At 39.8% G+C, this 20,689-nt stretch overlaps 1 protein-coding gene across 1 annotated transcript in view; it reads right to left on the reverse strand.

Annotated features, from left to right (window-relative positions):
- DLEC1 (DLEC1 cilia and flagella associated protein) overlaps positions 1 to 20,689 on the reverse strand; it is a 39,516-nt gene that overhangs the window by 8,783 nt on the left and 10,044 nt on the right. The window contains exons 13-30 of the mRNA XM_052807764.1: positions 19,710 to 19,872; positions 17,756 to 17,948; positions 16,357 to 16,415; positions 15,635 to 15,809; positions 13,730 to 13,823; positions 13,365 to 13,495; positions 12,896 to 13,054; positions 10,872 to 11,011; positions 10,467 to 10,620; positions 8,866 to 8,976; positions 7,283 to 7,413; positions 6,068 to 6,253; positions 5,517 to 5,584; positions 4,191 to 4,342; positions 3,547 to 3,650; positions 2,530 to 2,600; positions 1,453 to 1,670; positions 368 to 502 (exon numbers count right to left, since the gene is read on the reverse strand). Of these exons, the coding sequence (XP_052663724.1) occupies positions 368 to 502; positions 1,453 to 1,670; positions 2,530 to 2,600; positions 3,547 to 3,650; positions 4,191 to 4,342; positions 5,517 to 5,584; positions 6,068 to 6,253; positions 7,283 to 7,413; positions 8,866 to 8,976; positions 10,467 to 10,620; positions 10,872 to 11,011; positions 12,896 to 13,054; positions 13,365 to 13,495; positions 13,730 to 13,823; positions 15,635 to 15,809; positions 16,357 to 16,415; positions 17,756 to 17,948; positions 19,710 to 19,872 (2,444 nt within the window). The remainder of the gene's footprint in view (positions 1 to 367; positions 503 to 1,452; positions 1,671 to 2,529; positions 2,601 to 3,546; positions 3,651 to 4,190; positions 4,343 to 5,516; positions 5,585 to 6,067; positions 6,254 to 7,282; positions 7,414 to 8,865; positions 8,977 to 10,466; positions 10,621 to 10,871; positions 11,012 to 12,895; positions 13,055 to 13,364; positions 13,496 to 13,729; positions 13,824 to 15,634; positions 15,810 to 16,356; positions 16,416 to 17,755; positions 17,949 to 19,709; positions 19,873 to 20,689) is intronic.

The following is a 20,689-nucleotide window of genomic DNA, read 5'->3' on the forward strand; positions in this document are numbered from 1 at the left end:
GCAAATCTACCCTGGTTAAATACCATGCTTCCAAAGTTTCAGGCTGGATGCATCCCACCTAATGCCACACCAAGGCAACCCAAGTAAGAAGACCAGGGATGCCACTCTGGAGAGCCTAGTACAACTGAACACTTAATTCCAGTCACCAGTTAACTGCTGAAATGTAGGTAAGGCACTTTCTTTTTTCTGTTGACTTTTTGAAAACTCTTCTCATGGTCATCTTCAAGATCCCAAAGCCTCCCAGCCTACTGTTTCACTGCTTAGTACACTCTACCCCAAACCAAAGCTACCTCCTCCTGCTTCTCTGTCTCCTCTGTCCTGCAGAAAAAAGGCTAAACCTAAGCACAAAGAAAATGTAAAAGCTTACTATCTGTCTTGGGGTAATGGAGTAGGGGTTGTCTGCAGGAACCCCTTCATGAGGTCGTATAAGTACAGAGACGATTTTCTGTATTGTAGGTTCTTGAGTGATGATTTCCTTCTCTTTGTTGTCAGAGTCTGAAGACTGCAGAGACACAAGGGTGGGGAATGGTTAAAACTGTTACACTGCAAAGGAGGAATGCAAGTGAAGTGTACAGGGAACTGCTGCACTGGTCAGTAAGTAAGGCCAGCTCCAGTTTCTTTTTTTCTGGCACAAAAGCTGGACATGTGGATGTGTCCTGTGCATTAATTTTTTCACGCATAGGTTTGCTCTCCTGAAACTGCTCCTGAACTCCTTGGAAAATGTGCATGCTTGGGTCCTGTTCTACCAAGAGAAGCACTCAACTGTGACATCTCTGACCCATTATACAAACCAGCACTCCAGGGCAATAATGTTCCCTTGTTGCACAAGAAAGGTTAGACGTATATTCAAAACAACTATGACTTCTGTGCTGAAGCAGAGAAAATGTGATTTTAATACCTTTTCTGTAAAGCTTTTGCCAGAAAAATATACATATCCTGCATGATACCTTCTCCCTGTCACTCCCAGCTCTTCAAGACAGTAAATTGCCATACTATAATCAAACTTCATGTGTAATAGATGTTACCATATTCTAACAGAGTAACAGAACCAATCTAACTTTAGCACTGGGATAAACACCTCCGTATCATTAGCTGCAATTTGAACTTCGCAGGTTAGGTTCTGCTCCCTGACTATGGCACACATTGACACCATACAGGACCCATGAGAAAAGCAGACCTAAATTAAGGAGTCTTAGATATCACAACACTTTCATGTAAAAATGGCATTCGTTTTTCAATGACAGTATTTTAAAAAGTATCTCATCAGCTTCTCTAACAATTTTAAGAAAAGAAGAAGCTGAAGAGCTATTTGCCTTGAGAGGAGCTGACATTTCTTTTAACAATCTAGCTCTTAGTTACAAGTTATATCGTGTGTTATTGTTTTCAGCCTTTCATGCCAAGAAACCCATCATGTATCTCAGCAGCAGTATAAAAAACAGACTAACAGCTGACCTCATCTGTGGTTTGCGAAGCTGGATAAATGCTTCCGCAGGGAATGGCAGTTTGATCCAACTTTAACACGATCTCTGACTCTGAGGTGCTACCAATTGATGCAGTCTCATTTTCATCCATGTCCTCAGGAGGAAAAGGGTCTCCAAAGAACATCAACAGGTCCACCAGCTTTTTATCATCTTGCTCTTCGTTGTAAATTTCCCAGTCCAGGCGGATGTCTGAATTGAAAAGGAGAAAGGACAATTATTTCTGGTCATTCAGAAGACTCATAGCTTAGTTGGTACTGGAGAACCAGAATACCAAGTAACAAATGTGTGTCTAGCAACTGGATTTGTATTAAAGCATATCTTAAGCTTTCCATGTTTGTTGTAAGACTATGTGTGCTATGCTCTTATTATAGCTTGTCCATTCTCTAGGCCCTAAATTATACTTTTAATAACATTAAAGTAAATTATGAGTATTTTATTTGTTAAGCAAATGTGTTTGGTGGCATTCTGGGAAAAAAAGAAAAAAAAGGTGATTGACCTTTGCTCTGAAGAGCTTAAAATCTCACTCGAGATAAAAAGACTAAACACAGAAGAGCCAGATGATGCCACTAAGAAGCAGGTAGCACATCTGATTGACCAGGGTTAGTGCTGTGAGAGATTTAAAAAAACAGGATGGAAACCCCTGAATTCCCATCATTTCAATGAGCATAAACCCAGACACATTAGGATAGGATGTGCAGTTTCATAGTAACAACACATTGAGTCAATTACATATATTCTACTACACTCTGGCTGGAGCTTACCCGCTTTACTGTTCCAGAAAGCAAACTAATATTCACAGCAGTAATGCCATAATGATAAGTACTACTATGCATATAAAGACCTGACAACACATATTATTGTTCTGTACTAGCTAAGTTAGAAAACAGCTTAGACACTCTCTTACATACTACCATTATTTTTACAAAAACTATCTTGACTAGGAAACAAGTAGGCCTGTTAATTAACATGTTAATGGGTTCTTCTATTTTTATTATCATAAGGAGTGCAATGCAAGTGTCGATGTTTGCTGTACAAAAGTCATTCTTACCAAAGGGAGTCGGATTGTTGAGCTGGACCCTCCGAAAGACAGGAGGCCCTCCAGAGACATGAGTGCCAAACCTGAGGGGGGGAACCTTGCTGTCAGTACATGCAGAAAATAAAAGTGAATGTCTGAAATAATTAAAGATTTGTTTAACAGTGGAAACATATCTGGCTACACTGGCAATCTGTTAAGAGTGGCTATCAGGTAAAGCATGGCCTATACTGTGAAGTACAATATTGCTTTATTTAATCAGTCTCTTTTTTCCAGTTTTCTTAGTTGTCTCAGATGTTTCAGGGTAAACATGTGAAGTCAGCTTTTGTGAAACACTCTGGCAGCAGCAGCAAATGGCTACACAGCAGTGGAGTGACCTGTGTCAGACACAGATTTCCAGGTGCGTAATTTTTTTTTTTTTTATGGTGGATAGCTAAATCCATTTTCTATGACCCTTTACAGAGCTGACACTGCAAATGCTCTTGGCTGCAGTATGATGCACAATGCTAACTGTTCTCAAGTCAGAAAGAAGCAGTCATACTGTATGGCAGCTGGCTGAGTGTGTAGTGCCGTGGTCCCTGTAAATCAACCCTTACTCCTCACCAAGATGTGCAGATGCACCTTGCTGTATGAGAGGGCTTAAACCTTCCCTTGCCCCTATTTACCTTGGGGCTGCATTTCTCCTGGTCCAGGTAAAAGGACAGAGAGAAATGGACTGTGGATGATGATAACTGCCACTGTGTACCAGTTTCCATCTCCACAGAATCAGATGAGGCTGGACTGGGTGAACTTCTATGACTGTAAACCCAGAACAGTGATTGCTGGTAAACCTGAGAAGGCTTGTATGCAGATTCTCTTCTAATTATGCTGGCAGAGACAAATGTATTGGTGTTATAGAAGCAGATATTGTACTTTTGACAGTCACTTTGCTGACCTTTTCATATCACAAAAAGATGGAAACAGGTGTGTGTGTTGGCTATAGTCCAAAGGTATTTAATTCCCTGACTTCTCTGACAGTATTTTGCGCTGTACCTTATTATGGGTTGCTCTGTTTGTGGTCCTGTCATCTGTAGGAAGATTGGACAGCCTTTTACAGTCATTTGCATAGGAATTAATTTAGGCTGTAAGTCTCCCACCTATTAAAAATGAATTTTTGCTATTAAAATCAAGATCAAACTTTAGTTCTCTCCGTTACAAAAGCATGTTTTGAAAACTGATTCGATTTTCAAATATTTTTGACTGGTTTCTTTTCACGGCATCTAATTCAAATGCTAACGAAAGCTCTTCTCAGCAGGAGAATGCAATACCTCATACATTCATCAGCTTTCCTGTGGCTTTTCCATACAGCAAACTATATTGTATTGGTAGAGCAGAGTAGTGCACTGGCCAGCTACCAAACAGATTTTATATATCAAAACTGCTCCAGTCATTTTAAAGGCACATGAAAACCTCCCAAGGGATAAACATGTTACCACAAAACTAAACCACGCACTGCAAGAGCAAACAATTGTTCCTTCCATGTTGTTGGAGGCAGCAGTATAGCAATATCTACCCTGAATTTTTACAGAAGTCCTAACAAACTGAAAAAGTATTTTTAACAGAAAGGAATCTGGGAAATATAATTGGTGTAAAATCTGCTATAGCAATACTTCACTTAAAACCAAAGCCCCACCTACCTTACAGAAAAGATCATCCCGATACTCTCCCCACATGTTGTTGTAAGCTGTTATTTCTATGATTAGCTGTTGGAAGGCTTTCAGAGTTCCTGTGGAAGGTTGTATATGGAAAGCTACTCCCTTCCCATGAGACAACACTGCTGCTGCAAACTCTGAAGGAGCACAGCAAAGAAGCGTTTGATGAATTTTGAGGAAATGGAACAAATTTAGTCTTTCAAAGAATATACAGGACCATATTTTTAGCTGGTGTTAATCAGCCTAACCTCACTGGCTTCAGAAAAACCTGGGATCATTTACACAACCCACGTTTATACCACTTTACCCAAGTTCCCTTCTGCAGTGGGTCTTAATTTGTTTTTTGAGAGTTAGTTCTTGGAGGGATTATTTCATAGGAGGACTCCCTTCCAACAACCTGATCCAGGACTCTTTGGGATATGCAAGGCACTAATTGGTTACATGAAAACACACCCTCAATTTGAGAAAAATAAGCTGGAATTTGTGCTAACTGGTTATCTTTCTATTAGCAGCAGCCTGTTTACCTCTGTGTGCTCTTCAACACAAAGAATGAATTACAAAGAGCAAAGCCTTTCCGCATTCTGAGCCACCTAGCCTTCTAAATCAATATGCCTGCATGGAATCTATCAGAACAGCATTTTTCCAGTTTTAAGTACTAATTCAACAGCTGAAAAGCTCTGTCTTTCTAACAGATACCAAACACTATGGCAAGGTACCAATACGTCCAAGTTTTATTTTAGATACAGAAGACACATCCACACTTTACTTCCCCCTTCCCTGGGTCTCATGTGGCTCCAAATATTATTATTTTTCAGTACAATGCAACAGAAATGATAGACGGGCTGTGCTGTAGCTTTCCACAGTGGGGAGGGTATATAAAAGGGTTTGAGGGAAAAGAGCCTGCTGCTGCAATGGTATTGGAAGACTGCATAGGAGGGAAATAGCCAAATGTTATGCATGTCATCCATACTGTGTGCTGGGAGTGATCCTGGGAGTGAACTATCACCAGAATCACCCACCTTTGTTTCAGACTGTAGTTTTCAAGAAAAAGGAGAGAGAGAAAGAAAGGGAGGGGGAGAGAGAAGGGGGGGGGGAGAAGGGGAGGGAAGGGAGAGATTGACCTAATGCTTATGCAATGTGGGCTTTCAAACTCAAGAAAGAACTGAGGAACTAAATCATTTAACTGTGTAGACTTCGCCAGATACTCCAAGAATGAAATGAGGTGCCTGACTGGCACATTTAATGCTGAATATGGTAGTCAGTTGGCTTTTGCCTTCTCTCCACTGAGAGGATTAACAACTATTCTCATACCTGACTGGGCTCTTCTGGCTGCATGTTTTGTGACGGGCCCTCTTCTTTTCACCAGGTAGCTTGAGGAGCTTGAAAAAATTAAAAAAATCACAAAGACAATTCTGTGAAATGAGAAAGACTCTGCTAAAGTAACAGCTCTACCTTACTCCAAAATCAGCAGCCATTATAACCTAAAGAAGGACTGCCTACAAAGCATTTTTTGAAAGTAACATCCTTAAGAGTGAATCAGCTTGAGAGTTGTAAGATTCTGTGTACAGTCTAACACAACAGAGCCTTGGCCGGTGTAAACCAGCTTAAGTCCAGTGGCAACAAGAGTGTTTTGCCATTTACACCAGCTAAATCTTCCGTCCTTGCATTGCAAGCTAGCTGTTTCTGCAGGAAACTTCACCAGCAGGTTTCATTACCACAAAGTAAGAGAGCTTAAGAAAACCCCACCAGAGCACTGCAGAAAGTGTATGTCGTGACAGAGGCAATAGCACTCTGTCCCAATTTCAGATTTAATCCAGACCTAAATTAATATTTGAGTCATTATGCAGAAAAGCAAGACTTACAGGCAGATTCCTTGTTCTGGAGTAAGTGAATAGCCAGTAAAATACTCAGCTTCTAGTTTGAATGGAGCACTGATTCCAGTGTGATTGGTAAGAATTAGCTGACGCTTTACTATGTCTTTGAATGCAACTTCAGATCCAAAGTCCAAAAGAAGATTACATGGGCTTTGTAGCATTTGTCTTTCGTCACTGTCAGAAAAAATTACATTAGTGTTAAAACATCAGTCTTGTTTTGTTACGCCACAGATAATTTCAGTAGATTTAATAATGTGCAATATGCAATGTGATTGTGGTGACCAGTGCAAAAGGACCATGCAGCCTATGATTTTTGTCATCAGCATTTACTGCTTTTCATTTTTTCACTTCTATCCATATAAGGATTTATTTGGGGTAAAATTTTTATCATGTATAACATGGTGACCTACCAAATTAAAGCCATTTTTATTTATATAAAAATATATAAAGATGAGCATATTCCAAAAGACAGTAATCATGCTACATATCAGAAAAATAAAATAAAAATCAGTCAGATATACCAAGTCAAAGAGAAGTATATTCATCTTTCTTTAATATCATGTTTCACAGTGCAACAACAAAACTCAATGGTCCAAAATACAGGATCTTGGGTATAATTCTGTAATTCTAAATTCACACCTAAGAGTTGAATTTGCAAATTTTGGGCATTCCAGAAAATAGTTGTTACTCACAGACACGTGAAGGACTGCAGAGGTCCCACACTTTGGTTACCAGGAAGAAAGGTAATTTTTCATGCTTTCTATACACAAAAGCGTCAAGGCAACTGGCAGGTTGCAAGTGCCAGTAGCACAAGGGAGAACAGACACAACACATGAACATGAGTTTCACTAATGTGCAGTTGTGCAGTTAACTTCACACCAATTTATTATTCATGAATTAATGAATTCACAGTTGTTAATTTAGTTTGTTGCAGCTAAACAATGGTGGGAGTGGAGTAGTGCTCTTCTCCAGTCTTCTCTTGGGCTTATGAAGATGCTGAATTTGGCTAGGGTGTAAACCCAGTACCTTTTCTTCACACAGGCACCTTCAGTGAATTGTCCCAGCACATTTTATTATCCTTGCTGCCTACAGCAGGAAGAGGAATGAAGTTTACAGAGATACGTGTTTTTTTCCCTCTCTACTGTACTTTTGCTTTGGGAAGAAGTAATTTTTGTTCAGTTCAGGGGTAAACCCTTGATTTACCTAGCAACTCCATTGTCACAAGGTACTGAGTAGGTGACATGCAGTCCTTTCACTTCTCCAGAAATGCTCAGAAAGAGGGGTTCAATCATGTCTTCTATGCTACAGGAAAGGGCAAGGTCTTTCAGCTCACCCTGAAAGGCAAAGAGTCAAATTTCCTTGTGAATGATGCAAATATCACAGAGGAAAGGCAGCCTTAGTAGGAAATTTATTGAGAAAACGTGTATAAACTTCACTGGACTAAAACCAGAACTACAATAGAATCGTGAAAAGTTTTACTGAATTGTTTTAACTGCATTTTCTGCCAGCATCAGATTTGCTTAGAAGGCAGTACCAAGCTAAATATTTGTGGCTATTTCTTGGCTTTGTACCCACATCAGTCTATAAGCCTAAACCTGCTCCATTAGTGATTTTTGACACGCTTCCTGCAAGTGTTGAAGCTCCAAGCATTAATCACTTCTAGTCATGCTTAAATAATCTTCCAAAACCAAGGTTTTATTTCTACCTGGGTTTAAAAGCAGGATTTGTAGGATGAATTATGTGGCCCAGTCACACCAGTACTCTGGCTAATTCAACACTACTATTCTTTTTTGCCTTATCAGTACATGAATCAGTGCATCATGCATAAAATAATAGACTGGGATTCAGCTCCAGATTCAGACTTCTAAAACTAACTCCCTAAATGTGAGCCCTTGAGTTCACCTATAAAGGTAAACTCCAAATATGAGCTCTAAAACTCCACTGATTCATTAATTGTACTTAGGCATCTAGCTCACCTTTCTTGTAGGTGGCTTGGATGGCATTCAGGTCCCCAGCCATATGCAAAAGTGCCCTTTTGGATGCCCAACATGTCCTATTGAGCTTCCAGCTTTCCATGAAGAAGGCTCAAGTTTACTGCAATCCTGTGCCACATATGCCAGACATACATGGGTATCTGAGATCTGCTAGGGCATCTCTGATAGTACTGAAAACCTACTCTTAAGCAAATAAATGAAACTTAGGTCTCCAGTGACTGTAATGGGAACTAATACACAATACCTTTAGGAAGCTCCTTTATTTAGTTGCATTAAATCAGCTGTTTGAATGCCCCCATAAAGTCTATGGCTGAATTCCTGAAGCTTGTAAACTCTGCAGTCTACACCTTATTTTGCAGACTCTGAGTCCCATCAGCCCCTTTTAAGTTTTCAAATATCAAAATGTCATGAGCCCAGTTGCATTCAGAAAAGCAAAAGTATCCTATATATGCCAGTCTGCTCCATTTAATTTAGGATAATTCAAAGTGATGATCTGTATGCTCCAAGAAAAGTGATAAGCATTAAGAGTAATTGAATAGGCATTCAAGAAAGAAAGAAAACAAGAACAATTGAGAAACAAAGAGGCAGGATAGAAAATTGCACGCCGTGTGGACTGCTTTAATTCTTGCCTTCAACCATGGTACCTCTAAAGCAAAGCAATTTCAGAGATATTGTATAGAAAAAAGAGCATTATGTTTTGTATATAAAAATCCTTCCTTTTGCCAGATGGAGTTGAGATGAGAATGCTAGTGTTGCTGTTTTGACAAAAATTGCATCAGTTTTTAAACTTACCATGATGTTAGCTGACAGCTCTATGCAGAATTCTTTTTCCTCATTTGGGCCTAAGGTGCCACTGGCTGGGAAGACAGTGGCAGAGCAGAAAGCTGCCTGACTTCCAATGAGCTGCCAAACAGAAAGGACAGACATTCAGCTAACTCTGATTCTTTCAGATTTTCTCTTCAGATCAAAGAGGACTATAACGACCGAGTTATTCTCAGGTTTAGGACACTTTCAGGGAGCAACACATACAGTTTGTTGAGGCTTGCATTACAATTCCCCCCCGGTTTGTAAGATCCTCATGGCCTACATTCATTCCAAATAACTTCAGGTGCCCAACTGAGGCATCTGGGCTGGGAGCAGAGTCACTGTTGTCCCTCTCACAGTCACAGGCCTTTCCAGGGTGAAGGCAATGTGTCTGATATTGGAGCAGGATCCTAGAGGTGCCCCATCTCTCTCCTTTGACTAGAGAGGTGGTCTACAGAGACAATCCTGGTGTTGGCACCTCCCCTAAGTGACTAACTGCACATGGCATGAATCCAGGGGTTCAACTCAGTTGCTCACACACGAGCATCAGATACCATGTAAAATGCTGTGGATATTCCTCCTAGGTTCCAGCTGTTCTGAAAGGTTTTCCTATAGGTCCTACATCATCCACATGCTCTGTTAGGATCCCTTGGGCACCTGAGGACATCTTGGATGGCACTGAATGCTTTTATGTAGGCAACTGAGCTGAACCCTGGATGTCAGAGTAGATCTGAATGACCAAGGCACTGACAGTAGGTTTCAGCTTACCGGCTAAGTCACCTAATTGTATGTGTAGTGGGTGTCCACACTACCATTGTGGCCAACAGACATCCAGTTAGTATGTGTTAGAGAGCATTCGATAGACCAAAGTAGGTGTCCATTTTAGGAGGAGCTGAATACTTCCCTGGACTCCACTGACTGTATAGATGGGGTAGGATTCAGTTGCCTAAACACAGGCACAGAGGGTAGCCAAGCCATACATGCATGGCTGGCTGCTGTGACAGGACTTACAAGAGACCACACTTCTTGAGTGGCACCTGGAGGTCAGGAATAACACTCTACAGCATCCAAAATGACACTAGACATATATGTTCTTGTGACCACCTTCCTGCTCAGATTTCCATTGACTGAAAATAGAGTTCACACCATAGCTTAAATACTGACATTAAATTTAGAGGCCCTAATCTGTAAGATGAATCCCACCCAGAATGTGAAATTTAAGCAAAATTTAGACACAATTCAAAAGCACCATTGTTTCTTTGCTCTGCTAAATTAAATGCAAACCCTAAACTGCCATATTACTTTGTTTAATACTCTAGTAGCTTACATCCCATTTCCTCTCACATCTCTGCCCACCCATTCTCCCAGGGATGATCCAAAGTCAGTAAGAGCATATTGACATCAACTGGTAGTTAATATTTTCATAAAGGCTGGTCTCAAGTTGTAGTTCTGCTCATAAGCCAGTAAACAGCAATCACTACTCAAAAGATATATCAGGAAAGCTTTTAAGAGTAGTTATTATTTGTATTTTGATAGAAATTGCAATTTCCATCCCTGCTGTATGCTTCATCCGTTAGAAGCGCGTTTACCTTGCCCCAGAAGTATTTTGCTGGCAGCAGTGTCTGGTTAAAAAGTTTGCTGGTTGCTTTGGCAGGAACTCCAGTATAAATTTCAGTGAATACTAGATGACTAGATATCAGGCACACTTGGGGGGTCTGAACTTCAACAAAAACAGGAAGATGACTGGAAATAAACACACAGATGGTCTATTGTTATCGTTAATGAAATGTGCTAGACATACAACAGCATGCTGGAAAGAATGATGATCATGTTTATTTAGCAATATTAGTGATTGGATAGTTCATTGATAGGTTACACAACCCCTCTCTGAGGTCCTGCTACATATCTTTGTTTTAGGAGATAAAACTACCTAAAATGAAAATCATATGTGAATCTCAGGAAAAATAAAGCAGAATACCACTTTTCCCCCTTACCTTCCTTCTCCATTTTCTACCTCTAGTTCTAATACTGTCTGGAGACGCTGGCACAGTAATGATGTGAACTGAACTGACACACTGCATATACCCAAAGGAGGTATTTCTCCAGCAGATGGTTGAATGGTAAAGGGAGATACCTAAGAGAGGAGAGAGGAAACAGAAATTTCTTTGACATCTGCAAAGCAAGTGTAAAATGCTGAAGCCACACAATCTAATTAGGACTTGCATGTGTCTAGTTTTCCCTCAGACATGTCCTTTCTGCTCCTGGAATCCCACCTGGGTTGATTTCGGTAAGCACAATGCTAGCTTTGTGAAAACCTGGCTAGACAAGGAGACAGGACTTTGCTTCTATGGGGGCAGCTAATAAAAAGGCAATGACCTAAGAGAAGGGTAGTCAGAGCCAAGGGCATAACAGGGATGCCTGTGCATGGAGTGAGGGGGAACGTGAAGGAGAAGCAGCCAGCAGCAGTAGCAGTGTCTCCTCCCAAGTGGAGGGGCTGAGCAGCAGCTATGCAAGATGCCACAAGTTGGGGAGATTCTTGGACAGAAGGTCAAGGAAGGAGGGCTGGAGGAGTGGAAACAGAAAGAGCACCAGTGTGGGGTGGGGGCTGGAGAGGTTCGGAAAAGGAAAGGGGTAGCTCTTATGCAGGAGGAATGGAGCACTTGATCTATGATCTTCACTGGGATATGAACGGGCTCTGGGATGACAAATTGAAGAGATCAAGTTTAAAATATCTCTGGGGTTCAGGGAATTGCTGGGAATGGCAGGGGACAAAGGAATAACAGTGAGAAGTAAGGGCTTGAGGACTGTGAGGACAGGGTCTCCTCCAGGACACCCCCATCCCTAATCAGGCACTTCTGATTATAATTGTTCTGGGGGAAAAGGGATAGACACACACACACAACTGTTTTGCAAGGCTGCCATAACCACCACTCATAAATCTTTTCTTTTTGCCATCAACTTTCACCCAAAGTTGGTGAGATATCTACATGATACATAGAAAAGAAAACGAAGCTTAAGAACTCATGGGGATACAGTACAATTTCTCACAGGCTTCCATCTCCTGATGGTCAATAGAAAGTTCCCACTTAACAAGCTCCTCTTTCCTTTGCAAAACTGGCAGTCTGTCCAGAAAAACAGAACAGCTGAACAGCATTTAGACCAATTTTGCCATGAAACAAGTGAACTCGATTCCTTGCATGGGTAATTATGTAAAGAGCCCTAGAGGAAGAATTTGGCCTTTCATTACAACAAAAAGCACCTACCCCAGAGTCCAGATTTCCTCACTTCCCTTTAATGCATAACGCCAAGGAGAAATCTAGCTACAAAGCCCACTGTGTGCCACAAATAATCAAACTAAGTATTTAGCCTTCTTTTTTTTATTTTTTATTAATTTTAGGAATATGTGATGGTCTGCAGATAGCAGCTTTCACTCAATTCTTTGCCACCAGTATTGCCTCCAAGCTACTTTAGTTATTTCATATGAAATGGTGGAACGAGCTCTGAATTGAAAGACTGGAATGGACTGCATTTGACACATCACAGCCTAGATAATATTAAACAACAGTTTTAGTATTCATTGTGGTAAGAAGTTACTTTGGGACACACCTGCATGTTTCAAAGCTATTGTTTAAAGCCAAAAGGCCCAATTCAGTAGGTGCTGAGATTCTTGTCCAAGATGCTGATGTGGGTGTGTGGGAGGAGTGTTCAGCAGCCTCCGTTCTGATAAAGTCTTATGCTTATTTATATCAGCAGCAGCTGAAATCACTGTCATACAGGAAATACTCCACATGTCTTTGCATCAGGCTGGCAGGGGATTTGTAATATATGGAAACAGAGAAAAATTGCAAAGAAGCATTTAATCTCAAAAGAACTTGTGCACTTATGGAACTGTGTGGAACCAGTTCCATAGGAAGTCACAGAAATTAGAACTTTTGATACTGGAATGAATATTACAACTCCTAAGCATAAGGAAAAAATAGCTAAAGAGGGAACACAGCCAGCTATAGCAGTGACTTACCTCTTCATTCCTTTCAGCTAGACAAACCTGGCTTTCTTGCATTCTCCATTGTGCTGGCAGCTGACACAGATTTTTAATCTCAAAGGTTCTTAACACACTCTCACCCTGCTTAGTCAAACCTAACCAGAGTGATGGAACATCAATGCAAAGAAGTGGACCCTAGGACACAAGGAAACAGATGTCAGAACGGACACTTCTGCCCGAACTGCCTAATTAAGAAGCATACATTATCTAAGATTAACATTCAATTTCACAGAGAATAGCAGAAAGCAAATGCATTGCGTGTAATGCAGAAAAATTCTTATTGTCATGGGAGTAATCACATTGCCTCAATAGTTACTAGACAGCAAAAATAATTCCTGTTTGTAACTGCTTTAGATTTGCCACGCCTTTAAGAGGCAAAAAGCTTTATATGGACAATGGCCAGGCCCCACAGCTAGTCATCCCGCGACACTGACCTGTTCCTTACCTTAAAAGCAGCCTCAACATGCAGCACAACTGGCTCTAGACAGTGTTCAATTTTACATTGCAGGTTACGGCTGACGCACCCAGGTTTGCTTCCAGTAATTGCCAGTTCAAATTCACAGCAATTATTCATATCTAGAAAAGAAAAATTCAGGGTCCTGTCTCACCTTTTTGCAAAGAAACCACCTGCTGCAAGCTTGCTACTGAAGCTCCTAGAACCAAACTAAGTCTCCTCCTGGCTTCACTTGGCTAGGGATCACATCTTGCTTTGCAGCTTGCATTATAGTGCTCTGTGACTTTTCTCTTCCACTGATACCAATTTAAATATTTCTGTCATTAATTGGTGCTTGCAAGTCACAGAAACTTTACCTATGACGCCAGTATGAGGTTCAACTTCCATGATGTCACAGGGCATGATTTTCTCCCACGTGTACTTGATCAATGATCTGCTGTTATTCCACATCTAAAACAATTAAAATCAATGAGACAATTAATCCACTTTAAGCTTTCATAGCAACAAGCCAATTTGCTGAGAGTACTGATGCACTGCAAACTAGGTATTGCAAGTCTTACTTTACATACTTTGCAAACTCTAACCATATCCTGATCACCACTAAACATTACGACCTACTAATATACCTTGAATCTAGCTACAACATACTGTACTTTCACCTGAATCTTGAAATAAACTGAGCATGGTAAGAGTGGAAAGACACAGAACTTCATCTAACCTCTGACTTGAACAGTACTTACCCAGTGCCATGCACTAACTACTCTTATTTTCACGATAATGCTGCATCCTCCCTTTCCTTTCTCCTCTGTGATGTAAAACAAGGACAAGAAGAAGTGGGAATCACCTGACTGGATTTCAGGTGTCTGCAAAATAGATGCACGAGCTACATCTGACCTCATCTCCTAGGATTCTCTTTACCAAAAATAAAGCCAACTAGAGAGTGCTGGGAGCAATTCCTCCAACCTCTTTTAGCCTATAGGATGAGATTAATCACCCCCTGATGCTGCCAACGAGGTCTCCAAGGACTATAAGGAAAGCTTAGCCCAGGTAGCTCAGATGTGGAGATCTATGCTGAAAGCACTATATTCAGATTATATAAGCACTATATTTAACACAGTGGCTACCTTCACACAGGTGAAGGTGTTTTCTGAAACTTGAAGAAAATCCATTAACCATTCTTTCCAAGAACATTATCATATTTGAAGGCTTTTAAACTTTTTCCCCATTTTTCAAAAATGTAACAGACCTTCTAAATTTAAACTTCAAATCTCTCTTTTGAAAGCAGCCTTTTTTTGGCAAAGGATTTGTTTGTGAGGGAGATGATATAAGCTCTTGAAATCTTTGGCCTGCTCTTCAGATGTATTCAGACATTATTTCTTAATTACAGCAAATAACTTTGTTCTCTGAAGCACAATTATCTCTAAGCACAGTTCAAATTCTTATCTTTTTAAGACTAAAAAACCAATTGGAAACTGCGAGGAATGTCATTACATTATCAGTAAGTCACTTAATTACCTATACCACACATGTAGCTATACTGGATTATGGGAAAATATGAAATGGCTGTCTTAAATTGAAAAAGAACTTGTAGGAAGAGAAAGCATAAAACTAAACCTGATTAGCAGTATCTTTAAGAAAAAATGGGAAGACCATTAACTGGGAAATGTATTCCTGCCTGGCTCTTGCTAACAGGCCTGTTTTTCCCAAGTGAGTCTAAGATTAAAAGGATCCTGATCTATAGAGATGAGGATGCTGAGTGGACAATCGCAGCAGCAGTCTGTCCCATAATGGCCAAACAGAAACATTCAGAACCTGCAGGAAAGAATAAGGTCTAGTAAGCTGCAGCATATGTTACTTCTGTTGCTCTTCTGTGCTTGCTGTAGTCCTCTGCGTGAACAGTGCCTCTGTTATGAAGTAATTTAATCATCCATTGGCTATTCCTCCCAACTGGAAAACTTTTACACTACAGGAGTGACAAAGTGATAAGCAACAGGTTAGTGACCCAGAAAAACATTTAGAAGGGTAAAACTTTGTGGTATAAAACTTGCAAGATGAAAAAAGAATGAAGCTTGCTGCCAGAAGTGTAGGGCTAAGGAGGCTTGCTAGAGGATTTCAGTACAGACCCTCCTGGAGTCACAGCCTCCTTTAAAAATATTTAAGAAAAACTAAAATAACATGGATTGTCTGATATCTTCTAATAACACCTATGACAACTAGTGACACAAAGCACATGATAACAATGAATTCAAAAGCAAACAAACCTTAAATGTTTTCCTGACATTTACACCAATAAAGTTTTCTCCAGGGACGATAATGGCGTATGGTTCCAGAAGAAGATGAAATGGTTCTGTTGATCCTTTAACCTCTATTTCCAGTGCTATTACATCCTCTGCTTTGTATTCCGGGATGTTTTGAAGCATCTCCTCTTTTACCAAGCTTTGGGAGGAAATATGGCAGAATTATTAAGCATCGTAAACTGGTGTTTAAACTGGATTCCATCTTTTAATTGCCAGACCAAAACTGAAAATCATCAACAGTTTCTGAAGTACAGACTGCAGGTATGCAGTTAGCTCAGGCTGGGGACAATTAAAAACTGGAAAAATTACAGTAGTTCTTTAATGTACTCTAGTTGTCCCAATCTGTTCATGAACAAGTCAGTCAGTCATAGACTGCTGTGACAAACAGTAATAACAGGAAAACCTGCTGGAAATCTCAGCAGGAAGCCTGGAAAATGAACAGACAAAATGACAGTATTATCTTTTTCCAAGAAAGGTGCAGCCCTAGCTAGGGCTAAGGCATATGTTCAGACATGAGGGAAGATCACAGAGACACTCTTTGTACCACAATTAGTTGTGCAGATAAAATCATTTATAATTGTCAGTCCATCATCACCAGAAAGATGAAGAACCCCAGTAACTCAATGTAATAGCATTGCTAAAACATGGCTACACATCTTACCAGGAAATACTGTTTCTCAGCTTACCAAGGTGATTCTGGGATGTCCCTCAGTACCATCTGAATCACACTGTGATAACTCTTCAGCTACACAGATGAAGAAGGAGAGGATTTTAATGTCAAGTAATCAGTTATGTTGAGGATTAAAAAAAGACGAAAAAGTAGTTTACGTTTAAAGGATGAATGATCATCATCTGAGTACTAAGTAAGCTCCGATAAACAATATTCAAACTCTAGATTTACTAAAAGAAAACATATTTGACTGCAAAATATTAAGCCAGATTCTGATCTCATGGTGTACAGTTCCAAGAAAAATACTCATTTTTGACATGCCTGTTATTATTTCCCTAGTATATTGCATACTACACACAAGCATCTGCAAAGGCTCCCCAAATTAAGCTCAGTACTGCTGTACTAACCTAAAGTTTCTCCTAACAGCTCCAGGGTATTTAGCTTAATTGACCATCAATCTGATTTTGAGTAAGAAACACTACTTCTCCATCATGGGAAAAGAGGATGTCTTCTATATTCTAATGAGGGAAAAAAGAGGAAACACAGAAGCAGGCCTTAAATCTGAAGGGCTTTGCAAAAGATTAATTTGTTTGTAAAGAGATATTAATTTAAGTGTACCTGTTAATTCAATATCTTTTTCTATTAACTAATTAGAGTCTTTAAAAAACCCAGTTAGTTTTTCTTCCATACTTATTTGAGGTATTCCTATGTCTGTCAATCACCACAGCATGAGATATTCCCACTGCTGGGCTTACTTTGGATTGAGTTTCTTTAAATACAGTGAGCTCATGCTCCTTATTTACACAGACAGGGGAGCAGAAACTAGGACAACAGTCACTGGTACAGCTGCATTCAAGCATCATTGCACCCCTCTGCATACCCACAGCTGCATACCGTGATTTCTCTGCCAAAGGCTACTACTATCCCCTTAATTTACCACATAGCTGTTCATAGGACCCATTTCAGCCCAAAAAAGCTACAGCTGGAAACAGTTTAAATAATAACTGTTTGCTAACCAAACTTCTTTAGGTTGCAGTAGGTATGGGGTACATCCCCAAAGCAGCTCACTCAGCAGAAGGGGAAGGGTCAGGAGATTGTGAAGGAGCTGGTACTGTGGTGAGGGTGGCAACTTTAGCAGCCAGCACAGCTGCAGCTACGAGGCTGTGTCCATAGTTTCAGTGTAATATTAATTGTGTCCAGTTGGTACCAAAAATGACATGAGATCAGAAACTGTCTCATATTTTGCAGTCAAAACATGTTTTCTTTTAGTAACTTTCTACATATTGAACACTGTTTATCAGAGCATAGTACCAGCTAATTAAATTTAATTTAGAAAGCTGCACAGCAAGAACTTTATGACTTGCATAAAAATACACAGCTGGAGTTTGTAGATAGGAAGGAATCACAAGCCATACCTCCTGTGGAGTGTAAGTGAGAATAAACTCATGATCTGCATCAGGAAGCAAAACTCCCTGCTCAGGATTTAGGGAGAAGGCTGACTCTGTGTCTCGATTGTATTTGAGCTTCATGAAGTCTGCAGTTTCTTCTGGTATTGATGGTTTCAGATTAGGCTTTATTATCTGCCAGTAGAAAGGAAGTTCTACATGGCTGCAAAGAGATCAATAAACAACAAAAAAACTATGATTAAAAAAAATCAGATATTTTTGAGTAAAATATTGGGAGAAAATATTCAGTTCCTTTTTCCATGTAGGGAATTCCTCTCTTTAAAAATTACAGGGGTTAGACTTAGCAGTCTTTGCAAGCTACAAAGCTGGTGAGGTAGCACAGAGTCAGAGTATATAAATTGTACAAAGAAAATGCTAATACATGGAAGTAAATTATATAAACATGTAAGATATATTAACACTTTCTTGCCTTATTTAACTTGTCATGAAATGTAACTTTTAGGAAACTCTACAATTCTTTCAAGAATCTGAGATCAACAGGACCATTCCTGCTGGTATCAGTATGTTTGCATTGGATCACTGCTGCTGATGATCTACATAACATTCTGAATTTAATCCAAGTGCAAGATGTGGTCTTTAACATGTCAACAAACACAGTGGCTCCAGCTAAGATTATAGCAATGGCTCTGCAATACTCTTTGTAATCCAGAAAAGGTTGCTTAACTAGTTTGCTTCAGCAGAATCGTATTCCATGGAAAGTCTTCATGGGTTTTAAAACCTTGCTGACCTCAAAACCTTTGCCTTAATAAGGGGAGGAAGGACACTGGAATTTGAAAGTGAGTATCAATGACAAAACTGAACACGTATCACTTTCTATAGCAGTAGAAAGTTTTCTCTTTCCTGCTTCTGTGGACTTCAGTCTCAGCCTGTCCAGTTTTGTTTCATACAAATGCTGACACCAGATGTGCAGGGACTGCTGTCACGATTATAGCACAAAGAAAATATGGAAATTGGCATAGTCACATCCTTCATCAGTTTACAGTATTCCATTCACTGAATCACACTTTCTTCACCCAAACAGCATTCTGTTCTGGCATTATGCATGTGTGGTTTCCAGGCCACAAAACAAACTTCCAGAAATTCACTGTGGCAAGTAGCAATTTACATTAATGTTTCTAAAACCAGCACTGACCTCCTCACTGCTTTGATGGTCTGCAGCCTCTAACCACTGCAATCAGGCACATTAGTGTACTTCTATTACTGCCCAACTGATTTTAAGCAAAATCAGGATGCCACTAGTTTCAGTACAACGTAATTGTACATAGGGACATATTCCTTGACTTCAAATAAGAGTTTATATTTAAATCTGTTAGGACTCAATAGTAGAAATCATATGAAAGTTTTAATACGAGTTAGTTACATTGGGCTCCCATTTTAATCAGTGGAGATCCAGTGGCATCCAGGATGTCTTATGTCCTATGGGAGATGTCTACAGTCAGAATTGCATCCTTAGAAGTATCTATTTCCCTGCACTAGGAAAGGAAAAGAGCATAGGGTGCTTAGCTCAGTTGCACAAGTATACACTGTAGATGTGTAAAGTTAGATAAATCTCACCTGGCTGACCCTGTTAAATATTTCCTGCAACCATCTGTATTTATGAATCTTTTGGAGTTGTAGATTTAGCTATACTGAAGCAAATATATTGACCTTGGCAGTGTATGAACCAAATGGTATGGCTACTGGTTGCCATAAAGTGTGATCTATGTATAATGTTCCTGCTCTCACAAGCATATCCCTGAACCTTAATTACTAAACAATGGAGCAAAAAGAAGCAAGGCTTCTGCACAGATTTTATCAGGTGCATGAAGGTTACTCCAGCTTGAGAGAGAATGGTATCACAAGTGAGATCCCTACCAGCATGTTCAGACTGCAGAGCATTACTCTATTAATAGCAGCTACATACGTAGAGTTTCTTATAACCAATTTCTTCTCTTCGGTGGCATGTGGGTTTTGGGGGTCAAATCGTATGAGATGTTGTGCTGTTACATCAGTAACTTCACCAGGTTCATGTTTGCTTTCTCCACCCGTGACGAACAAAAGCTCCAGAGCTATCAGCTGTCCAACGCCTTGAAGAAATAAGAGGTATTACTGTTTACCATCTGGCTATTAACATTGTTCACATTACTCATTAACAGCAAATGCCAGCAATGGCCATTACTGATTATATCTGGTGTTTCCTCAAGTTTCAGAACTCCAATGTGTTAATTGTACAATATTTTCCTGATGTTCTCTGTGTATCAACATATATCAATAGAGATCTTCTCTTCATGAATTTAACAAATTTGGATTTCAGGGCCACAACCTCAGCTCACTTACATTAGCATTGTTTCACTGAAGTGAGCACGGTGTTTGCAATGGTTGATAATGTGGCTTCCAGATGTTTTGAGCAGTATATTGAAATAAAAATAAGCAGCAAATGCACTATTAAAAAATTTCCAAGGGAAATACCTGTAATAAAGTGACTAAATAGACTACAAGTCAAGCCTAATGTTATAGCACTCACAATTACATTACAGGACAAGCACTAACATTTACAAGAATTTCAACTGGTTTCATTAGCTAATCCAAAGACTGCCTATCTCTCCTGAATACCCTAATCCAAGACTTGCCCCAAATCTGCTTCACACCCAAATGTATTTCTGCCCTGCTAAAGCTGATGTTTTATAGTTCGTCATGTTATCTTATTGATATAAAAGTCTAAGAAACCAATTGCACCTGATGATTTTTTTTCTGCTACTTGGCGACATTTTACATCTGGACTTTTGGCTACAGTGGGTTAAGAGCTCAGTGTTTTCTGAATCCCATGTATTTAATGCATTGGGATGGAGCAGTAATAATAATAATAATAAAAATGCTTAGCATTTAACACCATCAGGGGACAAA

The sequence above is a fragment of the Harpia harpyja genome, chromosome 1 (genome assembly GCF_026419915.1).
Source record: "Harpia harpyja isolate bHarHar1 chromosome 1, bHarHar1 primary haplotype, whole genome shotgun sequence".
Taxonomy (NCBI): Eukaryota; Metazoa; Chordata; class Aves; order Accipitriformes; family Accipitridae; genus Harpia; species Harpia harpyja.